Source organism: Colletotrichum fioriniae, assembly GCF_027942845.1.
Source record: "Colletotrichum fioriniae strain IMI 355084 chromosome Unknown scaffold_5, whole genome shotgun sequence".
NCBI lineage: Eukaryota > Fungi > Ascomycota > Sordariomycetes > Glomerellales > Glomerellaceae > Colletotrichum > Colletotrichum fioriniae.
Window position 1 is genome coordinate 32930 of NW_027076841.1, and position 21401 is coordinate 54330.

Genomic DNA, 21401 nt, shown 5'->3' on the forward strand with positions numbered 1-21401 from the left:
AATATATAACTCGCTATATAGGTACGTTAAATAGTATATAAATTATAAAACTATTAATAAAAAAATAAAATTTATTTAGTTTTTTTATTTAAATAAATTATAAAAAAGCTATAGAGGACCCCCTACTTAAATAGTATTAAAAACCCCCTTTATTAATTTATTATAATATTAATAAGCCTAAATATAAAATTTTATAAATAATTAGATTATATATATAATATAATAAATTATAGTACTAAGCTAATTAAAAAGGATATAATAATAACTTAACATAATATAATATTAAATTTTTTTTATTATGTTTTAATAATATTATAAACCTTTTATAAATAATACTTTATAATTATAGGACTATTATAAAACCTTTTATTATAAATAAAAATAGTAGTTAATAATAGCCCCGCTTTACTATAAGTTAATAATAATACTATAATAATTATTATTATAATAAATTTATTAAAAAATAATTAAAGAGCTTAAGGGACTTATTAACCTCTTTTTTATAACTTTATTAAAAAAACTATTACTAATAAATTTAAAACTACTATTTAAAAAACTTATTTTTCGCTCTATAATGTTATATATTCCCTAATAATTCGACTAGTCTTAAAAATTAATAAAAAATTCTTTTTATATTAATAAATAAAAGTAATTATTATAAGCGCTATAGTATACCTTTTTAACTTATTATTATTAATATTAAATATAATTAACTATTTTAAAGCCCTTTAATATAATAGAGGCCCCTATATTTACTATTAAAAAATATTATTTATTAATAATAAAATCCGTAATTTATACTATAATTACTTAGTTAATATAAATAATTATAATATCCTCGTTATCTTTTTATAGGCCTTAACTATTAATAATTATTAAATTATACTATTTAGTACCCTATTTAAAAAACTAAATTAAAAAAAATAATCTAAAAAATAATACTAAAAAAAAGTAATATAATAAAAAATTAGTATACTTAAATTATAATAATAATTAAAAAATATATAATAAAAGTAGTACCTTTTTATTTATAATAATAATACTAAAAACGTTAATAATAATACCTAAATTATTAACGCCTTATAAAAGCCTATAATAGACCCTCTAAAAAATAAACTTTAGCCTATAATAACTTTACTATTTAATACTTAATAAACTAAAATCGTACTATAACTAACTTTTATTTTATTAATACTTATAAAAAAAATTAAATACTAAGCCTCGCTAGCTAATAAAAAAAATAGCTAATTAATTAAATTCTAATAACTTATAAAAAAAATAATTATAAAGGATTTAAGTAAGTAATTAAGTACTATAAATAGCACCTCTTATACTAAAGGGGGGGAGTAATATTATAATACTAAGTATTAAGCCTCTATATACCTAGGCCTTGCTGTCAATCCGTGGTTATTAACTTTATAGGAGGGAAAGTTAAAAAGGAAAAAGAAAATTAAAAAAAATAGTCTATTAAGATAGTAGGAGTATCTACTACTACTATATATTAATACTATATAAACGATATCGAGAACTGCCCGAGCATCTAGTAAAGGCAGAATTAAAAAATAATAAAAAATACCTAGGCCTTAAGTAACTAATAGACCCTTTATAAATTATATAATTACTAAATTACTAAGCTTAAAAACCTAGTACCTTAAATTTTATTTACCGGTCTACTTTTTTCCTTCTTTATATTAAATTATATTTATTAAGTTAATATAAGTAGCGTTCCGACCTACCTCGAGTTCCTTTTTATAATAATTAATATTATTATTAATATAAAATTAACTTATAATTATAAACTTTATAATAAAAAAGTTAAAAAAAGAAAAAAGAAAACTTTAAAATATAGTTTATTAAAATAATAAAAAATTATTAATATTATATAAATAATATTATAAATTACCCGAGTAGTTAGTAAAAGTAGAACTTTAAAATAAATATAAATACTAGATTTAAGATATATTATCACTACTGCGAATATATATAGTATGAAATAATAAAAGTAGGGGCGCCCTTTTTAGCAGTGGCGCGGCACTTATTACTTCCTAAATGGACTACCCTATAATATTAACAAAGCCACCAAGTGTTGCTAAGAGATAAGCCAAGAAGCGTGTACATCAGAGCCAGTGACCATCACTTGCCCCTTTTCCCGGAACCTTGTCTCATGGTACGGATAACCGTGCTTTCTGTAAGGTAGTCCGTACCAATCATCCTCTCTCCGAGGCATTCGCGCCCTTCTTACATATACTCCCACTGGACATACCCATGCTCAACCAGGCTGTCGGCGACGACAAACGACTGACCACCCACCCCCCTGGAATGAACCGGTACTACGTGTAGCCGTGACACATTCAATGCCGTGGGTGTGGTAGAGGGTGCGTTCCAGTCGACCAACTTGAACGTCTCTGACCAGACTCTAAGCGTGTCGAGTTGGACCTCACTAAACACCTTCAGGTGCACAGGATGCCCTCACCCAAAACCATCAGCTCGGCCACCTTTTCGAACCCAGGCTTGTCGCAGTCGCATTCAACATCGCTATACCACCGCGAGCAGACCCTCCAGATCCATCAAATACATCCACTGGGTTCACCGCAACACCAGCAAGACCACCATCGGCAACAACAACCGCAGTCTTATCAGAAGCAGCACAGACTCTCCAGGTCCTTCCCCTCGTCGCCGTCTTCAAATCACCTTGCTGCCCCCCGCTACCCGATCGGCACAGGCTCCGACCGACCGCAGGCTCCAGTCTCATCTTCGCTTGGTTCTCGTCTTGACACAAGCACGACCTTTTCGCGCAAAACGCCGTCACCACTTCCACGAACATCGTCTCTTTTACCACCCCCGCAACAGCCTCCAACTCACCTCCCGACAAAAAAGCCCGATGTCGTGATCGTCGAAGACCCTAACTCAAACTCGCCATTGTACCACGAAGTGTCTTCGCATCTCCGGCCCTCCACCACCCACTCGCGTTCGAGCAGCGCAGGTCTTTCGAGTGACGGTGCGAGAAATCTCAATCGCTGGTCTGCCTCGACAACCTCAAGCCGAGCGTCGGCCCAGGACCATCGCGCCGTCAGCTCTCATGCACGCCGCGTGAGTGTTGATGCGTCTGCACTGCCCGCGACTGACAGCATATTGGCACCCATTCAGCCAAGTCAAAGGCTCGCGAGACACCGACGACGATCCAACTCTAGCGACGGCTCCTTGGGACCCCATAGCGGAAGCAAGTTGCGCGCCTTTTCACCATCTGGATTGACGCAATCCGAAGGTCATTTCACCCTATTTACATCCCAAAACCACAACTCGTCCACAACGAACAAGCTCGCAACCCCAGGAAACGGCTTGCGAGCGCCAACGGGTGCCTCCCGTTCGCTCGAGACTGAACTTGTAACTGACCAAAGCCAGCCCTGGGATGCGTTCTCCGGTCCGGGGCGGAGAGGATCAATTGAACAGCGTCGACAGCAGCCGTCTCGTGTAGCAATGCCATCCGAAAGCAATGGGGAGGCCTCTGAGATGAAGGGTCACTCCCGCAGTTGGTCGCAGGCCGCAAAGGGGAGTACCGACACCACTGGGTCCTCGCGGGGCAAGGAAAGGGGAAACCGCCCGCCATCGCAAAAAGCCATGCTCTCACGAGCTTTACAAAAGGCGAATACGGCAGTTCAGCTAGATAATGCGCAGAACTTTGAGGGTGCGAGGCATTCATATGCGGAGGCATGTGAGCTGCTGCACCAGGTCCTTGCCAGGACATCCACCGAGGAGGACAGGCGAAAGTTGGAGGCGATCGTGAGTTTCACGGGATCATGTTTTAAACGGCCGAAACCGAAGCTAACCAGACCAAGCGCCGAACATATACCAGTCGCATTGAAGAATTGGATCAAATGGTTCCCGTCCGGCAAGTTACAGAAGGCAAAGCACTACCAGCTAGACCAGAAAGCCTGGGCCTGCGCTTGAATCCTACCTTACAGTTCGATGACGATGATGAAGATTTGGAGGACACGGACGGATTAGAGACTGCGACGCTGACCAGAATATTGAGAGAGGGAAACCAACAAGCAGCCAGCTACAGTGGTTCTGGTCTGACCATCTCACGAATGCATGGTCTCGGAGATCGACAGAGGAGTGCTTCTGCAAGGTTGCCGGAGCAGTATCCCTTGCAGTCCTCCTTCTCACGATCCCCGCTTCGGGATCGTGCATCAGATGATCAACTCATCTTCCAAATACCAACAGACGACGCCTACATGCCGCCGCCACTCTCACCGAGACGCCTCTCGTCACCCAAGCCTGACGGTCAAGGTAGTCCCGATGGACCCATCAGATCGGACTTCTCCCTATCAACAAGACGAACTAGCCAGAGTTCTCGACATGTCAGGGACTCAAGTCGTGAGTCCAATTCATGGCTGGACCCCATCGATGAGTCTGGAGGCTCCACAGCGTCCTCTGTTCATTCCAGGTCGTCATCTGCAGTTATAAGGCGCAAGCACATACGTGCCCCGAGCGGCGCGACGGAAGCAGAGTTTGACGCAGCTTTAGACGCCGCAGTCGAAGCAGCCTACGACGATGGGTATGAGCCAACGGGATTTTCTGATCCAGAAACACAGGGATCAGAAACTCAAGCATCAGATGATCCGATTGTAGCGAAAGCTTTGAGAAAGGTTGAGCTGGCCAAAGAGCGGGTCCGCCAAACGGAGAGAGAAGCTATTGAACAAGCCAATGAGAGAGAACGACTTGCGCGAAGTCAAATGAATCAGCAGTCAGACGAAGATGTCGTCCGCGAAGACTTCTTCGATGATGGATCATCAGATGAAGAGGAGCGCATTCTTGACGAGATTACTCGAGACTACTCGGTCGACGATTTCGCCTTTAACCTGGCCTCTCATCAGGCTGCAGCTAGGACTTCGGGCTCAAGTGATCTGGCCCAGTCGTCCTGGCAGGTATCCGTTCCTCCAACCGATGCCGCAGTTGGTGATGTTTTCTCCTCTGTTATCGAGCCCATCGCCACAAACAACTTTCCAAGTGTCGAAGGCCCTGCAGCTCCGCCACCAGCACAAGCTTTGCCAGAATTACCCGGTAAAAAGCCTTTACCAGGGGCTACGCCATCGCTAGGGCCTGGGCAAAGTGTACGAAGCAGGCGGATGTCCGGACAGAATCCTAAGCAACTGAAGATTGAGACTACCAAGCTTGCAAAGTATAGCGATGCTGGTCGGCGATACAGTGTTGCCCAAGCGTCAAGTGGAATACAAGGGGTAGATTTCGAACACCCTGACATCAACGGACCTAATGATGCTGACGCGGATGGCTCAATGGCTCGGCCATATTCGCCGCCTGAGGGCATCAGTCCAACCCAACCAGTGCCCCCTACACCTCCGCTCGGCCACTCAAGAAGCCGGGACAGTGAAGACTTTACCGGCAGCCACTCTGGCTCGCCTTCCTTCCGACCTACGTTAAGGAAGAACTTTTCTTCCTCAAGCTTAAGAAGCATGAAGAACCGGAATATGTCTCTATCGAACCTGGACGATGCGTCTGACATGTCTCCTGGCACCCCATTGAGTACTGCTTTTGGCATTAATGGCAGGCATCCGGCGATGCCAACCTTGCCGACACCATTGGCGGCTGCTTTCAAGGAGAAGTTCACACCAAGCTCTGCTGGGGGTCTTTACCTATTCGACGATAGCCTCCATTCACCACAGAGCCCGGGGTCTCCAAACGCACTTCAGGCAGATGCCCCAATTCCCCTGGAACCGTGCCCAACAGACTACATGTTGAGGCCTTTTTGGTTAATGCGATGTCTTTATCAGACGCTCGCTCATCCTCGCGGGGGATATCTCAGCAATAAGTTATTTGTTCCACGCGACGTATGGAAGGTGAAGGGCGTCAAGATTCGAAATGTGGAGGATAAAGTGGCAACGTGCGACTACCTGACAGCTGCGCTACTGAAGCTTGCGCGAGTCGACACATGCGACGCGGATGCCGTTCTCGAAGAGATGCAGGCTTTGGAGGGCATTCTCGAACAAGTGCAAGTTGGACTGACACGCAAACTGGGCACAGATGTGGGTGTGCAGAACTCCAGCATGTTATTTCGAGACGCTTCGAACTCAGCGGAGCTTGAAGCCGCAATCAGCGTGCCGCGTTCAGCCAGTGTGTCGGGAAAGTCCTCGTCCTTCTCGTGGCGGAGGCTGCGGTCCAAGAATTCGGCAGCGGGCTTGAACAACTCTTTTAATGCCAAGGGCAATGGGGTAGAGAGCGGCAAGGAATCTCCAGGCCTAGAAACGTTGCCCATGACGGAACACCCAACAAGTCGCCCCTCTAGAAGGGATCCGAGCAACGCACAATTTTCAGGGCCGAATGCGAACTACATGGGGTCGCTGGCTCGACTGTTTGATGCTGCGCAAACGATTGGTAAGGTGACCATTAGTTTTTGCCAGGTGTTCCCTTTAACTAATATTGGATGCAGACCAAATCGCACGCCAGGTTGAAGATCCAGGCCTTCGGCATGCCGACAAGACACAGGTTGGCCTCGAGCTGTGCACACGACATGCGGCTGAGTTTTTTGGCTTCTTCATCTGTCGTTTTGTGTTGTCCGACCTGAGCCTCCTCTTGGACAAATTCATCAAGAGGGGGAGCGAGTGGGTTCTCAACTAAGGTAACAAAGCATGAGCCACGCGGCACGAAATGTCCGTGTGGATATGACAAGCAAGCTATGGAGGCATGATGCAAGAGCAGTAAAGGACTGCTGAACGGGCTGCCACGGGATTTGTTTTTAATCATGAGCCACAAATGGGTGAGAAGGTCTGATGTTATGATAGAAGCTGGAGCAGGACGGGACAGCGGATGATCGCCTATGTGAGCCTGCTTGCTGGTGCTGGATTCGAAATTTTCAGACTCCAAAAGATACCTCAACATTTTCCAACACTGAGACTGGGTTGACTGGAGATTCACGTAAAGTTTTGTTGTTGTCGCAAGGCGAGCTTCTATTATCAGCCATCGTTTGGGCATAGGCATGACAATGTTAGTTGACTTGAGGATCTGGCACCGTTGCCTGCGGATGTGGTACCGGAGGCGGGCGGCGGGACCACAGCTCATCAGGAACCCAAGGTACTGATTTGCAGGGTTCAGCAGTACCCGGCGGAAGGGCCGCCTGCCCATGTACTTCGTACAGTACCTAGGATGACCCGCACCAGCTTACCTTAAGGTACCTTAGGTTGATAGGCCGCTAAGAGCGCCCGTCTGCTGACCACTAAGGTAGGGGCTCCGTACCTTACCTGCGAAGTAAAACACACGGGCTGATGATGGGCGAAAAGTAGCGTGTCAGGTACCTTAAGGCACCTCATCCACGTGGTAGGTGCTCCAATGACACCGTACCTACCTTAAGGACCGTACCTAAGGTACCTTGTCATGTTTAGTGCACCATTCTTCTCAGCTGTCTTCGCACCTGGCGAGAAAAGCGCCATGGTTCAATGTGTTGAACGCCCCAAGCCAACTACCGTCGACTTCTATCAGACCCTCGCCCTTGGGACATTCGAACCCCGAGCTTGGATCTGCTCGATGCAGAGGAACATACTTTGATGCGCGGCCCCTTAGCGACGAGCGTGCGCTTTACGCGGGACCAATTGGTCGGTATTCCACGCAAATTGCCACGAATACCCTCGTCGAGGAAGCCGGCACGTATCTCCTTGCAAGGCGATGTTCCTGCGCAACGGTCATGGCAATGGGAGACGTTGAGACGGAGTGGCATCAATCATGAAAGATCGTTTCACTGCGGCACGCCGACCTTCGCTAAGCCTGCGGCGCCGTCGCGGTCTGCACTCGAGGAGCGAATACTTTCAATTCCCATTGAACGATACCGTAACTTTTGTATCGTGGCCCATATCGACCACGGCAAGAGTACGCTCAGCGACCGCCTTCTGGAGATCACCGGTACAATATCTGCTAGCGATGCCAACAAGCAAATTCTCGTGAGTTCGTGTCTGTCCGTATGGCTGCACGCTGAGCAGGGCGCAAAGCTAATAGCTTCTTATCATTTCGCAGGATAAATTGGATGTCGAACGTGAACGGGGCATTACTGTCAAGGCGCAAACTTGCACCATGATATACAACTACAAAGGCGACGACTACCTCTTGCATCTCGTTGACACTCCTGGTCATGTCGACTTTCGAGCCGAAGTAACGCGATCGTACGCCAGTTGCGGTGGTGCTCTACTGCTAGTCGATGCCAGTCAGGGTATCCAGGCCCAAACTGTCTCTAATTTTCATCTTGCATTTGCCCAGGACCTGGCTCTCATTCCTGTTGTCAACAAAATTGACATGCCCTCTGCCGACGTACCGAGAGTGCTCGAGCAAATGCACACGTCTTTTGAGCTGGAGCCTCCCACGGCTGTTCTTGTATCAGCTAAGACTGGGAAGAACGTGGCCAACATCCTCCCCGCTGTTGTTGAGAAGATCCCGCATCCTGTCGGCGATGTTTCCAAACCCTTGCGCATCCTGTTGGTAGATTCGTGGTACGACAATTTCAGGGGCGTGATCCTGCTTGTACGCGTCTTTGATGGCCAGGTCAAGGCTGGAGATAATCTCGTCTCATTCGCCACTGGCCACAAATACACCGTCGGCGAGGTCGGCATACAGTACCCCAATGCCGTCCCACAGAGTGTCCTTCGTGCTGGGCAGGTAGGCTACATCTACTTCAATCCCGGTATGAAACGCATCCAGGACGCCAAACTCGGCGACACCTTCACCACCGTCGGATCGGAGGACATTGTCCAGGCGTACCCGGGCTTCGAGGAACCAAAACCCATGGTCTTTGTCGCGGCCTTTCCCACCGATCAGGGCGACTATACGCGTCTCGCAGACAGCATCAGCCAGCTTGTTCTAAATGACAGGAGCGTGACCCTGCAGAAGGACTATTCCGAGGCATTAGGGGCAGGCTGGCGACTAGGTTTTCTAGGCAGCTTACACTGCTCTGTATTCCAGGATCGGTTAAAACAGGAACACGGCGCCAGCATCATCATCACGGACCCGACCGTGCCGACTAAGGTCGAATGGGCTGATGGGACAGAGACGATCTATCAGAACCCAGCTGACTTCCCCAGTCAGGAGGAGCACCGGATGCGTGGTGCAACTGTCTTGGAACCGTAAGCTGACGTCTTCTCTGATTTCTATCTACCCTGCAGTTAACCTGATCCTCTTTGTTAGTTTCGTTACTGCTACTATGACTCTTCCAGAGGAGTACCTCGGCCGTGTTATTGAGCTCTGCGAGAGCGTGCGTGGTGAGCAAAAGAGTTTTGAATTCTTTCATGCAACACAAGTTATTCTCAAATACGACATCCCCGCAGCTCAACTCGTCGACGACCTGTTTGGTAAACTCAAAGGAGCAACGTAGGTTTGGCTCCCTTCCATCACATTGGACCTTTGCCCTAACGGCCAGAGTAGAAAGGGATACGCGACACTAGATTATGAAGACTCTGGCTGGCGAGCTAGCCAGCTCACGAAGCTGCAGCTTCTTGTCAATAAACAGCCCGTGGATGCCATTTGTCGTGTCATTCATACCTCACAGGCAGAGCGCCTCGGCAGGCAGTGGGTAACTAAATTCAAGAACCACGTCGATCGGCAGATGTTTGGTGAGTCCTCTATATAGCGCACCAGTATTACGGAAGCATCTTCTGACATGACGCTTTGCAGAGGTCGTCATTCAAGCGGTGGCGGGCAGGAAGATTGTTGCACGCGAGACTATCAAGCCGTTCCGGAAAGATGTGCTTGCAAAGCTACATGCTTCCGACATTACGCGCCGGAAGAAATTGTTGGAGAAGCAGAAGGCCGGGCGCAAGCGACTTCGCGCCGTAGGCAACGTTGTCATTGACCAGTCTGCTTTCCAAAGCTTCCTCTCCAGATGAGCAACGCCAATGGTGGGTAGGTATGGGCTGTCGAATACGGAATACGTTTGTACAAAAGTTGGAGAGAGAAAGGGGCCCACAGGGCCCATGTATGTGTATGAAGACAGGGAAACTTGGTGTGTTAAGAATATGTCCAAGCTTAATTGGTCCCTTTCATCTAGAGAGATTCGGCCGCTGGGAATAGATCTTTCCTGTATAGTGTCTGGTCTCCTTCATTACGGTGTCAACCCACGAAGAGCCCTAGGCCTCCTGTTGATTTCCTGTGGTTGAGACCGCTGCGATGCATGCTTGCGGTACCCCAAGTATATGGATCCTTTGGCGGGTGTCATAATCGACATTTGACTTCTCGTGCCTCAAATGCCAGGCTTGTGGGGGAGTCTCCGAAGCTGGCGGTAATTCCGAGCCTATGACTACAGGTTCCGTCCTCGACTTGCCAAGACCACCACTTAGGGTTGATTCAACTTGTTGGAGCTGGTAAGACTTCCCTGGCGTTCCGCTCTTTTCAAACTCGAAGATCCTATAGTCTGCGTTGAAGAACCAATATCCCGTCACGCCGGCGCGGAGGAACCCAGAGTGAGAGACAATGAAGACAAGCTTCTCCTTGCGTTCATAGACGTTCTGCAAGCCTGACTGACCTCGGCCGAGTATAGCTTCCCTGTTGAAAGCATATAGGGCGCCGGCAGGAAGTGTTTTGTTCGGGTAGATGGGATCTACAGTGGAAAAGTCAACACCAGGAAATTCGACCTTCAAATCTGCGATAGTGCTGCCTGTGTCGCATGGCTTCGCAGAGTTTTCTACACTATAGTCAGTGACGTGGCCTCAGAAAATCTTGAGAGGTCACCCCGAATGGCAGGAGGATTGTACGGCTTATTACCTTGCCATCGAGCGTCGGCTTGAATCGGCACCCCTTTCTTGATCAGCCAATCCAAGGAGAGAAGGGCTGTCTGGATCGTGCGTCTCATGGGGCTCACGATGATGATTGCATCAGTCTCATCGGCGAAACGCTGTGAGAGATTTTCCTTTAGTTCCTGACATTGGTCCAAGCCAAGAGAAGATAGATCAGGGTCATGAATGTTCCAGTCCTGTAGTGTGGTGTTAGATTGACTCGCGACTGTGAAACTGGTCGGAAGACTCATCATCAACATTGTGCAGCGCCTGGGCATGGCGGATGAGCACGATGGTCGGCGGCATGGCGATATTTGAAAGGTTTGCTACAGGTGCACAGTTGTGTTCTCCAGAATACTAGAAGCTCTATTTTGGACAGTTGATGCAGATAACTGATTCACACAGTTACAAAAGTAAGTAGCTCTATGAGGCCGGAGTAGGCAAGTCTAAGCGTAGCGGCAATACTGGAAACGGCAAGTCACCCACCGTGATATACAGGGTGGGTGGGCATGCTTCACTTTTGTTTTGTTGTATGCATATTTGCATAGGTACTCTGAGCTATGAGCGGGCTACAGCTACAGTGTGGATTTATAATTGACTACCTCACCTACCTACATGTGACCTTGGCTTAACCAGGTGCAATACCCACCCGTGCCACCCAGCCTGTAAGCAGGTTACTTAAATACGTTACTTATGACATATACGTACCTCGAAGGTTCCTCAAATTAAGCTAGGTACCTTGGATCGCTGAGCCAGGCGCGACGACACTGAGCAGCATCGCGTCTGAAAGCTTCTTAATTCATCCAAAGCACAAGCCTACTATCGTTCCTGCAAATTCACCTACCGAGCAGCGCAACAAACCCACCAGTCACCCCAATTCTCTTCCGAAACCAATCCGAGGAAATGTCGGATGTGAACGAGTTGTTCAAAGTGAGTTGCACCATAAGCTTCCTAACCACATCCTTACTCACCAAGCACTCCAAAGTCCGGCAGTGCTGCGAAAAGGAAGCTTGATGCTGTGCGAGATCCCAGTTAGTACCTGCCTCCAATGCCCCGTTCTGAAGAACTACATTGCCCGGTAGCGAATACGAAGTAACAGATGAATAGCTGAAATATACAAGTCAGCCAAATTGAGCGCAGCTGACGCCATCAGTCGACACGCGAGCGCAGTAGACGCGGAAGGAGACGATAGCGATTTCACTGCCGGCCCACAAAACCCACACGAAGATGGCGAAGACGAAGACTATGGCCCAGAGATGCCGCCAGACGATGACGACGAGGGACGGTTCTTTGGCGGGGGTATCACAAAGCAGGAGTCTGAGATCCTCGACTTCGTAGATGACCATGGAGAGAAATCATCCGCTCCTGAAAAGATCGATGCTGGTTGGGTACGAAAAACGGCACTAAACTTTGAGAAGCGCATCACGCGAAACGCTGAGCTGCGCGCAAGGTTCGCCGACGAGCCTCACAAGTTTATTGAGAGCGAGGCCGATCTCGATGCTGCCATCAAAGACCTCTCGATCCTGTCCGAGCACCCCGAGTTATATCCCCAATTTGCCAAGTTGGGATGCGTCGAGAGCCTCGTCGGTTTGCTGGCCCATGACAATACAGATATTGCGATTGATGCGGTGGAAATCATTGGCGAGCTCATTGACGAGGACGTCAATGCAGCTGATCAGGATTGGGACACTCTAGTGGATGCGTTATTGACTGCAGACCTCATCGGCTTGCTAGTGTCCAACTTCTCGCGTCTGAACGAGGAGGATGAGTCTGACCGTGGTGGTATATACCATGCTCTTGGAGTTGTTGAAAACCTGCTCTCCAAAACGGCGCATGCTGAAAAGGTGGGACAGAACACGACGCTGGTCAAATGGCTACTTGACAGAGCACAGCGCCAAGAGACACCCGTGTCCCAAAACAAGCAATATGCTACGGAGATTCTCGACATCATTGCGAACGCATCGCCAGCAACAAGACGGACACTCGCCGAGATGGATGCCGTCGAGGTTTTACTCCAGCTGGTCTCTGCGTATCGCAAACGTGACCCCGAAAAAGGGGGCGAGGAGGAAGAGTATATGGAGAACCTCTTCAACGCCCTCGTCTGTATTGTGGATGAGCCAGAAGGCAAGGCCAAGTTCCTCGAAGCCGAGGGCGTTGAATTATGCCTGATTATGCTCAAGGAGGCTAAGATGAGCAAGCAGCCGGCGATGCGTCTTCTCGTACACAGCGTTGACCAGGATATGAGCGGGCAACTATGCCGAAAATTAGTAGATGCTGGCGGGCTGAAAGTGCTCTTCTCCATTTTCAAAAAGACGAGCAAAACCCAGAGACAGATGACAGAAAGCCTGTTTGATGTATTCAGGTCCCTGCTACGATTCTTGCCCGCTGAGTCTGCCGAGAGAATCAGGACATTGGCTAAATTCGTGGAGAAGGACTACGAAAAGCTAGGTCGGCTCTACGAGTGTCGGAGGAGGTATAGCTCCATGTTGGATGCGCAACAGGAAAAGATTCGTCAAGAAGGAATTGGCATGAGCGCCGAAGAGACTGAGCTCTCGGAAGGCGAGTGGTTCATGAGGAGGATCGAGGAAGGTCTTTATAGCTTCTGGAACATCGATGTTGTCTTGGCCTGGCTCATAGCTGAAGATTCCGGTGCTAGAAAGAAGGTGCAGAAGCTCCTGGCCGCTGACGGTGAGGGTCTGTCAGCCATCAAAGCGACGTTGGAAGAATACCGATCTGGCCTCAACCTGGAAAAGCCCGAGCACAAGGATCTATTCGATATGCTCAGCACCCTCATGGAGTTTTTACTCTAGAGGGAAGAATAAGAAGCGGAAGAAGTAGAAGGGGAGGACAGGCTAGCAAAGTACAATTCCACCACAGCTACCCGATCTATGTAGGTGCGATTCTCCAGAGTTTCAGTCACACCGCGCAAACAACTGGCGCTTCCATCTACTGTCCTGGCTTCGCGCATCATTGGCAATCTGTGAACGCGTCGTCGTCATCCTCTTCTCCCCCCGGACATGAGTGCTGGCTTCATTTCTATTCGTATGCTTCGCACAGCGTGTCCGATCCACTCGATATCAATGTGCTTTGATGCTACGAAGCATGCTGGTAATGGCTCATGCGGCAGTCGGCGCGACAGGCTTGACCTCGAAGACGGCCTTCAGGAGGTCAGCTACAACCTTGTCTTGGCTCTTCTTTCCGGCCCCCTGAATCTCCTTGATCTTTCCTTCGGCCTCCTTATTTGCCTCTTCCTCGGCTGCTTTGTTTCCTTGGGAGTGCTAGGGGATTGTCAGCACCAAGATCATATCGGAGTGGTGTCGGAGTCCACGACAGATATACCTCAGATTCGAACTTCTTGAACTCATCCTCCTTAGAGTTGCGGTACGCCTCGATTTCCTTCTTGGCCTCGTCTCGGGCTTCCTTGACCCGCTTCGTACGGACTATTTCGATATTACGTGAGTATGTCACATCGCAGCAGTATTAATCGGCCTCGAAACTTACACTCGCGGGCTAGGTAGGGTTCATACATTAGCCAACCGATTACTTCAACATGTACCTTTGGGCCTACCTTTTTGGACAATCTTTGAAGCTTCCCTCTCTGCCTGCATCGCTTAGGTCAGTGGCAATTCGATGTGGTGTGTCGCGACGGAGGGCACATACGTCCAGGAGGGTCTGAATACCAGCTGAATTCTGAGCCGACTGTAGAGTGCCAAATCAGCTTGCTGCAAGTTGATGAGATGACGTTCCTGTCCGCGTCACACGTCCTCACCATTGTGTAGTACTGTTGCAGGTGTAGCTAGCGGAGAAAACAATGTAGAATGATTGCGCGATTCGAGACTGCTGGCCGATTGCTATCACAAGGAGCGACTACAGGAGATGTGTTGATAGCCGTAAGTAAGGTAAGGTAGTTGTCAACAATCACAAAGTTGGGGTGCGCTGGTGACGGAGCGAACGTCAAGGTAGGGGCCAAGGAAGGTCACAGTGCACAGCCGCGCCGCCTCGAGCACTGTACCTTCGATCTCCCCTCCACCTCAAGCTCCCGTCTCCCTATCGTAAGGTACCTTGCCACCACGCTTGGTACCCGGTAAGCTAGTGGGGGTAGGAGCTAGCGGGACCGCTGACATACACAGGTGAGGCATCCACGTCAGGCATTTATGCAACAAGACACCTGCTCCTGCGATTCGAGGCGTTCAGGGTGCTCTGCAATGCACTTGTTGAAGATGGTAATTGCGTGAACTTGCGGTAGATATCTTGAGATCGGCAGGTACGCAACGGCGTTTATTGGCCCCTGTTTTACGGATATTTGCGGTCGAATCGAGAACCGAGGTAACCGACACCGACGCGGCGGATGCTGTCGCTCTCGGGGAGAGATTCAAACACCGAAATCGAACCACCAACATCACCAGAGTCTTGAAAATCCTCTGCTCGAGCCTTGCATATCGTTCGTTTCCACACGCCACCCACACGTTCGACCATCGTCTTCCAACAATGTCCAGGGCTTCGAAGCTTACGTTGGCCGCGACATCGCTGTTCGCCGCCAGCACCATTGTCATTGTTCATTTCCAACAAAAGTTTGAAAAAGAGGCATGTATCATCTTGGAATACCAACGCTCCTACAGGAATCTGTATCTAAACAAGAGTGCCTAGGCTATGCATCAAGGAGTGGTACGCGACATCGAACAACAGCGCATCAAGCGAGAACGCCAACTCGACTTCGACATGCAGCGCGCTCTCGAGGAGGACTACAAGCGTGAGCAGACCGTCAGAGATGCAACAGCGCCTTCACAGTCCAGCGCAAATGGCATACAAACATAATCTGTAGCCGATGGTCTGTCTTATCTATACCCAACAACTAGACAATACGAAGACAGGGCCGGATCGACAGGAAATAAGAAAACACGGCGCATTTGTATGATACGGAGATGAGAGAGGAGGGCCTCGGAAACGATGAACAGTATCCGTGGGTTCCTTCCACTGTTGAGGATAGAAAAAGCTGAAGAGAAGGTATGATACTAAACAAGGGCATTGCATCACAGTTAAGGTAAGGTAATCGCCAGAATGTTGTGATGCATCGCTTGGAAAAGACTACTACTGCGGCATTGCTCGCACATATTGGCAAAATTCGTGTTCGTTGGGAACAATACCCAGGGAGGAAGGAGCAGATGCCACTTCATCTTCACTCAGCTTCGAACCCGGAAATTCCGCCCTAAATGACGCGGAGGAAAACTACTGCATGCTCAAGGCTTTAGGCTTCTTTGTGGTTATCTCGCTTCTTCCTTTCCCCGTCGAATCTTGGTTTCCTTATCAATGTTTTAATTGTACATGTCATTAATACAAGACACAAGGAGGCGTCATCTGCCAATGTTTCAATGGCCCGCCCAAAGATGCGAGTGAATTGGGTGACCAGAATATAATTCCCCAGCCTCGAAGACGCCAAATACAACCAATCACCTCCCGATACTCCCGGCCTGCCTCCTCAGCTGTTCTCATCTCGCAGGCCACCTCCGTGACCCGAGACTCCGGCTCGGCAACCTGTTTTCCAATTTTCCAATCCCGCACCTACTCCCTTTATCGGATGGAGACCCCAGACCTGTTGGTAAACATGCGGGCGGCGATGTTCATCGACTGCAGCTCCTGGAACAGAAGCTTAGCTGCGTAAGGAATGTGGATTTGTGCAATCTTCGTCTTGTTTTTGCACGGCCGACACTCGAACGATTGCTTCGAGAGGTTTCTAATATCGAGTTAGTACTGCTCCGCGTGAAATAGTAGATCAAGAGATACTTACGCGATAGGCGTCATCAGGCCGCAAATTTCGCAAACGTGAACTCGGAAAGCATCCGACACCTCGAAAAGTCTCTCCTTGAGAAAAGATGCAGCGCCATGAGCAATCATGCAATCACGCTCCATCTCTCCGAAACGAAGACCTCCATCACGAGCACGACCCTCCACAGGTTGTCTGGTCATGATCTGAACAGGTCCACGCGCACGAGCGTGAATCTTGTCGTCCACCATGTGGCGCAGACGCTGGTAGTAAGTCGGTCCAAAGAAGACTTGGGCTCGTAGCTTCCTGCCAGTGTGGCCATTGTACATGATCTCGAAACCTCTCGATTGATATCCTTGATCTCGGAGGAGCTGCGAGACTGAGTCAACAGTCACATCTGTGAAAGGGGTAGCATCACCCTCCATTCCCTTCAATGTCGAGACTTTGCTGAGTAGACACTCGATCAAGTGAGCAATGGTCATACGAGATGGAATTGCGTGAGGATTGATGATGATGTCCGGCGTGATGCCCTCGCCGGTAAAGGGCATATCTTCTTGCCGATAAGTAACACCAATGGTACCCTTCTGGCCGTGACGTGAGGCAAACTTATCACCAATCTGTGGAATCTTGGTTGTTCTGACACGGACCTTGACGTAACGGAGGCCGTCTTGGTTGGTCGTCACGATGACCTGGTCTACAATACCATTTTCGGTACTTCTGAGTGGCGTGGAGGCGTCGCGCTTGACATGCTGCGCCGTTCGCTGGCCCATCTCGGCGTTGTCCGGGCTTATAGGCGACGTCTTTCCGATAATGATATCTTCACCCGAGACACGAACTCCCGGTGCTACAATGCCATCATCATCAAGCTTGTCGTAGGTGCCATGCTTCAAGCGTAAGGTATCGCTTCTGAAAGGCTTCTCGAACTGCTCAACGAGATTGATACCCACGCGTTTCTCGCAGTCAGTGTACGATCTGAAGAACAGACTTCTGAAGAGTCCACGATCGATGCTGCTCTGATTCATGATCACGGAATCTTCCTGGTTGTAACCAGAGTAACAGGCAATAGCGACGACAGCGTTCTGTCCGGCTGGAAGCTCTCTGAACTTGAGGAATTCCATGGACCGCGTGGTAGCAAGTGGTTTTTGAGGGTAGTATAGAATATTGGCCATCGTGTCCATTCTACGTGAGTAGTTCGTCAAGAAGAAGCCCATGGCTTGCTTGCCCATAGCGGACTGGTAGGTATTACGAGGCGACTGTGAAAGGGATCAGTCAGTGCTTGATTGTCAAATGAAACAGAGAACGGCATACCTGGTTATGATCGGGGAAAGGAATGATGCTGGCACAGATTCCCAGGAGCATGCTGGGGTGGATTTCGCAATGAGTGTACATGTGTGTTGTGGGATTGATCTTAGTCTTCAGACGGCTATTGGGGCCATCGGTGTTGTCCTCGACCACTTGACCTTGCTTCTGCAATCTGTAGATTTCCAGATCCTCGGGCGTCATGCAAATCATGGCTGTCTCTTCTTCCTCAGCATCGAGATATTCTATAACTCCGCTGTGGGCAAGAGACTCCCAAGTGATTTTGTCAGCCGGGTTGTCTGGAGGGTTCTCCTGCTGCTCGCGCATTTCGTTGACCGTTGCCTTTTGCAGCACGAGCGATCCCTGAGCTACTATGCCGTTGGTACCTTGCTCTACGACGAACACAGGTCTCATGACTCTCCCGGCGTCGGAAAAGATCTTGAACTCGCGGTCTCGGATATCCCGGACAAGCGACACTTCGTGAGAAATAACGTTTCGTCGACGGGTGCCCTGAACGTCGGGAACCAAAATTCTTGGGTCTTGGTGCACACCAACCCAGACTCCATTCAGGAAGACCTTGGTGGCGTTGGGGTACCTCAGTGGCTCGTACTCCTCGAGCACTTCCATGCCTCGCTGGATCATGTAATCGATAATGGGCTCAGCAGGCGTACCGACACTGACATAGCACATGAGGGACAGGTTCTTGACGAGACCACAAGCTTGACCCTCCGGCGTCTCAGCCGGGCAGACCAAACCCCAGTGCGTGTTGTGAAGTTGTCGGGGCTTTGCCAGCTTGCCGTCACGACCAATGGGCGTATTTGTGCGACGAAGATGGGATAACGTAGACGCAAAAGTGTAGCGGTTTAGCACCTGAGACACACCAGCCGTCGAGCTCGCAGCCTTCTTCTGATCTCCCCAGTTGCCAGTCGCCAAAGAGTACTTCAATCCATTGGAAAGGGTCTGCGGCTTCACACCTAGAGTGAGACTGAATTGCCGGTTAGACTCGACACAGCGCTTGAGATGGCCAGATAACTCCTGGTTCATGCGGCGGACGATGTTGCGGAACAGCTTGGCGAGAAGGGGACCGGCAAGATCAAGGCGCTTTTTGCCAAAGTGATCACGATCGTCGGTATCGCGTCGCCCTAAGGCGCATTGGAGCAGCTTGTGAACCATGTATCCCAAGAAGAATGCCTTCCGTGTCTCACTGCCTTCGCTCTGGGAGATATGCGGCAGAGTCTCTTTTTGAAGAATATCTTTGGCAGTTCTCACACGCTTTTCTCTAGGAATATTGTGGTTACTGCCACGCTTGCCGATAAAGTCAAGGGCAACCTCTCTGTCCTGAATACAGAAAGCTTCCTCGATGCATGGCCGCAACATTTCGAGCATCTGGCTATCATTTCGGTCATAGCAAATATGATTGAGGATATCTTCGTCGGAAACCACGCCCAGAGCTCGGAAAACGATAGCGATTGGCAGATCAGCCTTGACATAGGGCAGACTGCAGTGGATAGTCTGGCCGTACCCGCCCTTTGCCGCGTCGCCCTTACTGTACAGCTTCAACATCATAGAAGAAATGAGTCGAGAGCCCTTCTCGAGAGCGCTGCGAATTTCAGCTGTGTAAGAGTATGGACTCGGCTGGGCCTTTTTGAAGACTTGGACGATGTTGGCAGCCGATCGCTCTTGAGCAATGAGGACCTTTTCACTGCCGTTGATGATGAAATAGCCTCCTTGGTCGTAAGGACACTCGTTCAGCATGAACAAGTCATCCTCCTGCTCGCTACTCAAGTGGCAAATCTTAGACTTGACCATAATGGGCATGCGACCGATGAAAATCATGTCCTTCATGTCGTCTGACTTGTTCTTGTCGGCGCCATAATCCTCGCCGCTTTCCTCCTCTTCCCACTCCAACTTAGTGGGGTGCTCGCCGGTATTTGCAAGTTCGTCTTGCTGTTCCTCATCGAGCTCGTTCAACGGAACCGGTTTCTCTACCGCAATCGAGACCTTCTTGGTGATCTTAACATAGAGGGGACTGGCGTAAGTGAGGTTGCGGTCGCGGCATTCGTAGGGAAGTAATGTCGTAACTTTACCATCAGCTTCAGTGATGGATGGACGAGAGACCATAACAGTGCCAAATTTGACTTCGTATCGACGGAGGGCGATGACCTTGTCGCTGTCTGACATAGGATTCGGCTGGTCCAGGGTGATTTGGGAGTACTCGTCGATGAGCTCCTGGACGGTTGAAGAGGTAAATTCGTCGAAGGAGTCGACCTGCTGAGAAACCAAGCCCTTGGACTCGAAGAAGGAAGAGATTACAGTCCAGCAATCCTCGGGCGTGATGCTGGTGTCGTCTTCTTCGACGTACCCGTCGTAGTCGTAGTCATCGTAATCGGCCATCTCGGAGTTGTTGGCACCTGCGTGGGCGATGACGGATGCCAGACAAGGAAAGGGTTGATTGAGCAGGAATCGACCTTGCAATTATCCGCAGTGGCGCGTCTGGTAGTCGAGTCTGCGTGCGATCGAGTTCCGGGGTAGTGTTCGGCGGGCAAGGAGCGGCGAGTCGCGGTCAAAGTCGGGTTCCCACAACGATGATGATTAGCAATAACGACGCGAAGCACAGGCGAGTTTGCCTCTTCAGCTCGGCTTGGGCATGAAAAGAGAAACAAGGCCAGGCGCGAGATTGGAAACCGACTGCGCAACGCAATGCCGATTCGATATGTAACGGATGGGTGATGCAATGGTATACGGCCGATGCAGATGACCAGCCTCGTTAGGTGGTGGATTTTTCCTCTATCGAAAATACAAATTCAGAGGCAGCAGGTGCGAGAGACGGGTTTGAGAGGCTCAAGCCAGAACGCGGCAGGGGGGGGGGGGGCGAGACAGCCTAACCCTTTTTGAAAGAGTGCGTCTTTCCACGCTCGTGCCTTAAGGTATCCGCTGCTATTCGTACAGTTTAGGTACCGTGGGTACCTGGTAGGAGCCCCACAACAGCTCCTTCCGGGTCACGTGGTGAGCGCTGTTTCCCTCCCGCGGAACTTGGAAGCAACACACGAGACACATCTTAAGGAAGAAGCGAATCCACAAACCTCATTGCCATCGTTCAACATGATGGCCAAATCCCAATTTGTTCTGATTGGCGATCCAATTGAAATAGACAGCTAATTCGACATACACCAGGTTGTCACTCAACAGTGCCCCGATTTCGATGGAAGACGGGTGTTTTCAGCTCTTTCCGCTGTCTCCTATCTGATTCAGACTTTAATTCTTTCCACAAACAAAAATTCAGCTGTGCACTGGGCATGTTTGACGGCTGTTTTGAGGATGTCATTTTCGTTTTCCTGGATACCTACTTTACTCCCTAACCTATAGGGAGTCCCAGCCGTAACGAGTGGTAAAGAACTTTGCCATATGCCACAAAACACTTGCCAACAGAGATAGGGTTGTGTTGACGATGAAAGCTAATGTCCGCAGTTATCCGCTAGCGGTCACTAGGCACTGAAGCAACCAATTAGCAAACATGACGACTGCCTTGTTATAAGTATGGGCCAACAAGGCCGTCAAGCACGGGTATCAAAGTC

The 21401-nt window shown here is 49.0% G+C and overlaps 6 protein-coding genes across 6 annotated transcripts; 3 read left to right on the forward strand and 3 right to left on the reverse strand.

The window, feature by feature from the left end:
* Positions 1 to 4088: 4088 nt before the first annotated feature.
* Positions 4089 to 6636, forward strand: GUF1_1 (Translation factor guf1 mitochondrial; the record flags this gene model as incomplete). Its single annotated transcript, XM_065757210.1, has 2 exons — positions 4089 to 6393; positions 6449 to 6636. The coding sequence occupies 2 exons, from the start codon at positions 4089 to 4091 to the stop codon at positions 6634 to 6636; spliced, it is 2493 nt and encodes an 830-aa protein (XP_065613979.1).
* A 1443-nt stretch (positions 6637 to 8079) lies between these two features.
* On the forward strand, positions 8080 to 9881 carry GUF1_2 (Translation factor guf1 mitochondrial; the record flags this gene model as incomplete). The annotated part of the gene is made up of 4 exons (XM_065757211.1): positions 8080 to 9103; positions 9213 to 9366; positions 9421 to 9608; positions 9670 to 9881. 4 exons carry the CDS (start codon positions 8080 to 8082, stop codon positions 9879 to 9881), a joined length of 1578 nt encoding a protein of 525 aa, XP_065613980.1.
* A 240-nt stretch (positions 9882 to 10121) lies between these two features.
* N0V96_004770 (uncharacterized protein) lies at positions 10122 to 11072 on the reverse strand (the record flags this gene model as incomplete). The annotated part of the gene is made up of 3 exons (XM_065757212.1): positions 10122 to 10591; positions 10723 to 10963; positions 11025 to 11072. The coding sequence occupies 3 exons, from the start codon at positions 11070 to 11072 to the stop codon at positions 10122 to 10124; spliced, it is 759 nt and encodes a 252-aa protein (XP_065613981.1).
* Positions 11073 to 11669: 597 nt separating this feature from the next.
* Positions 11670 to 13576, forward strand: N0V96_004771 (uncharacterized protein; the record flags this gene model as incomplete). The annotated part of the gene is made up of 2 exons (XM_053199344.2): positions 11670 to 11696; positions 11888 to 13576. 2 exons carry the CDS (start codon positions 11670 to 11672, stop codon positions 13574 to 13576), a joined length of 1716 nt encoding a protein of 571 aa, XP_053043223.1.
* A 306-nt stretch (positions 13577 to 13882) lies between these two features.
* VMA10 (H(+)-transporting V1 sector ATPase subunit G) lies at positions 13883 to 14374 on the reverse strand (the record flags this gene model as incomplete). The annotated part of the gene is made up of 4 exons (XM_065757213.1): positions 13883 to 14044; positions 14106 to 14206; positions 14268 to 14276; positions 14335 to 14374. The coding sequence occupies 4 exons, from the start codon at positions 14372 to 14374 to the stop codon at positions 13883 to 13885; spliced, it is 312 nt and encodes a 103-aa protein (XP_065613982.1).
* A 1960-nt stretch (positions 14375 to 16334) lies between these two features.
* Positions 16335 to 20220, reverse strand: RPB2 (DNA-dependent RNA polymerase II; the record flags this gene model as incomplete). Its single annotated transcript, XM_053199342.2, has 3 exons — positions 16335 to 16497; positions 16552 to 17780; positions 17836 to 20220. The coding sequence occupies 3 exons, from the start codon at positions 20218 to 20220 to the stop codon at positions 16335 to 16337; spliced, it is 3777 nt and encodes a 1258-aa protein (XP_053043221.1).
* Between the last annotated feature and the right edge of the window lie 1181 nt (positions 20221 to 21401).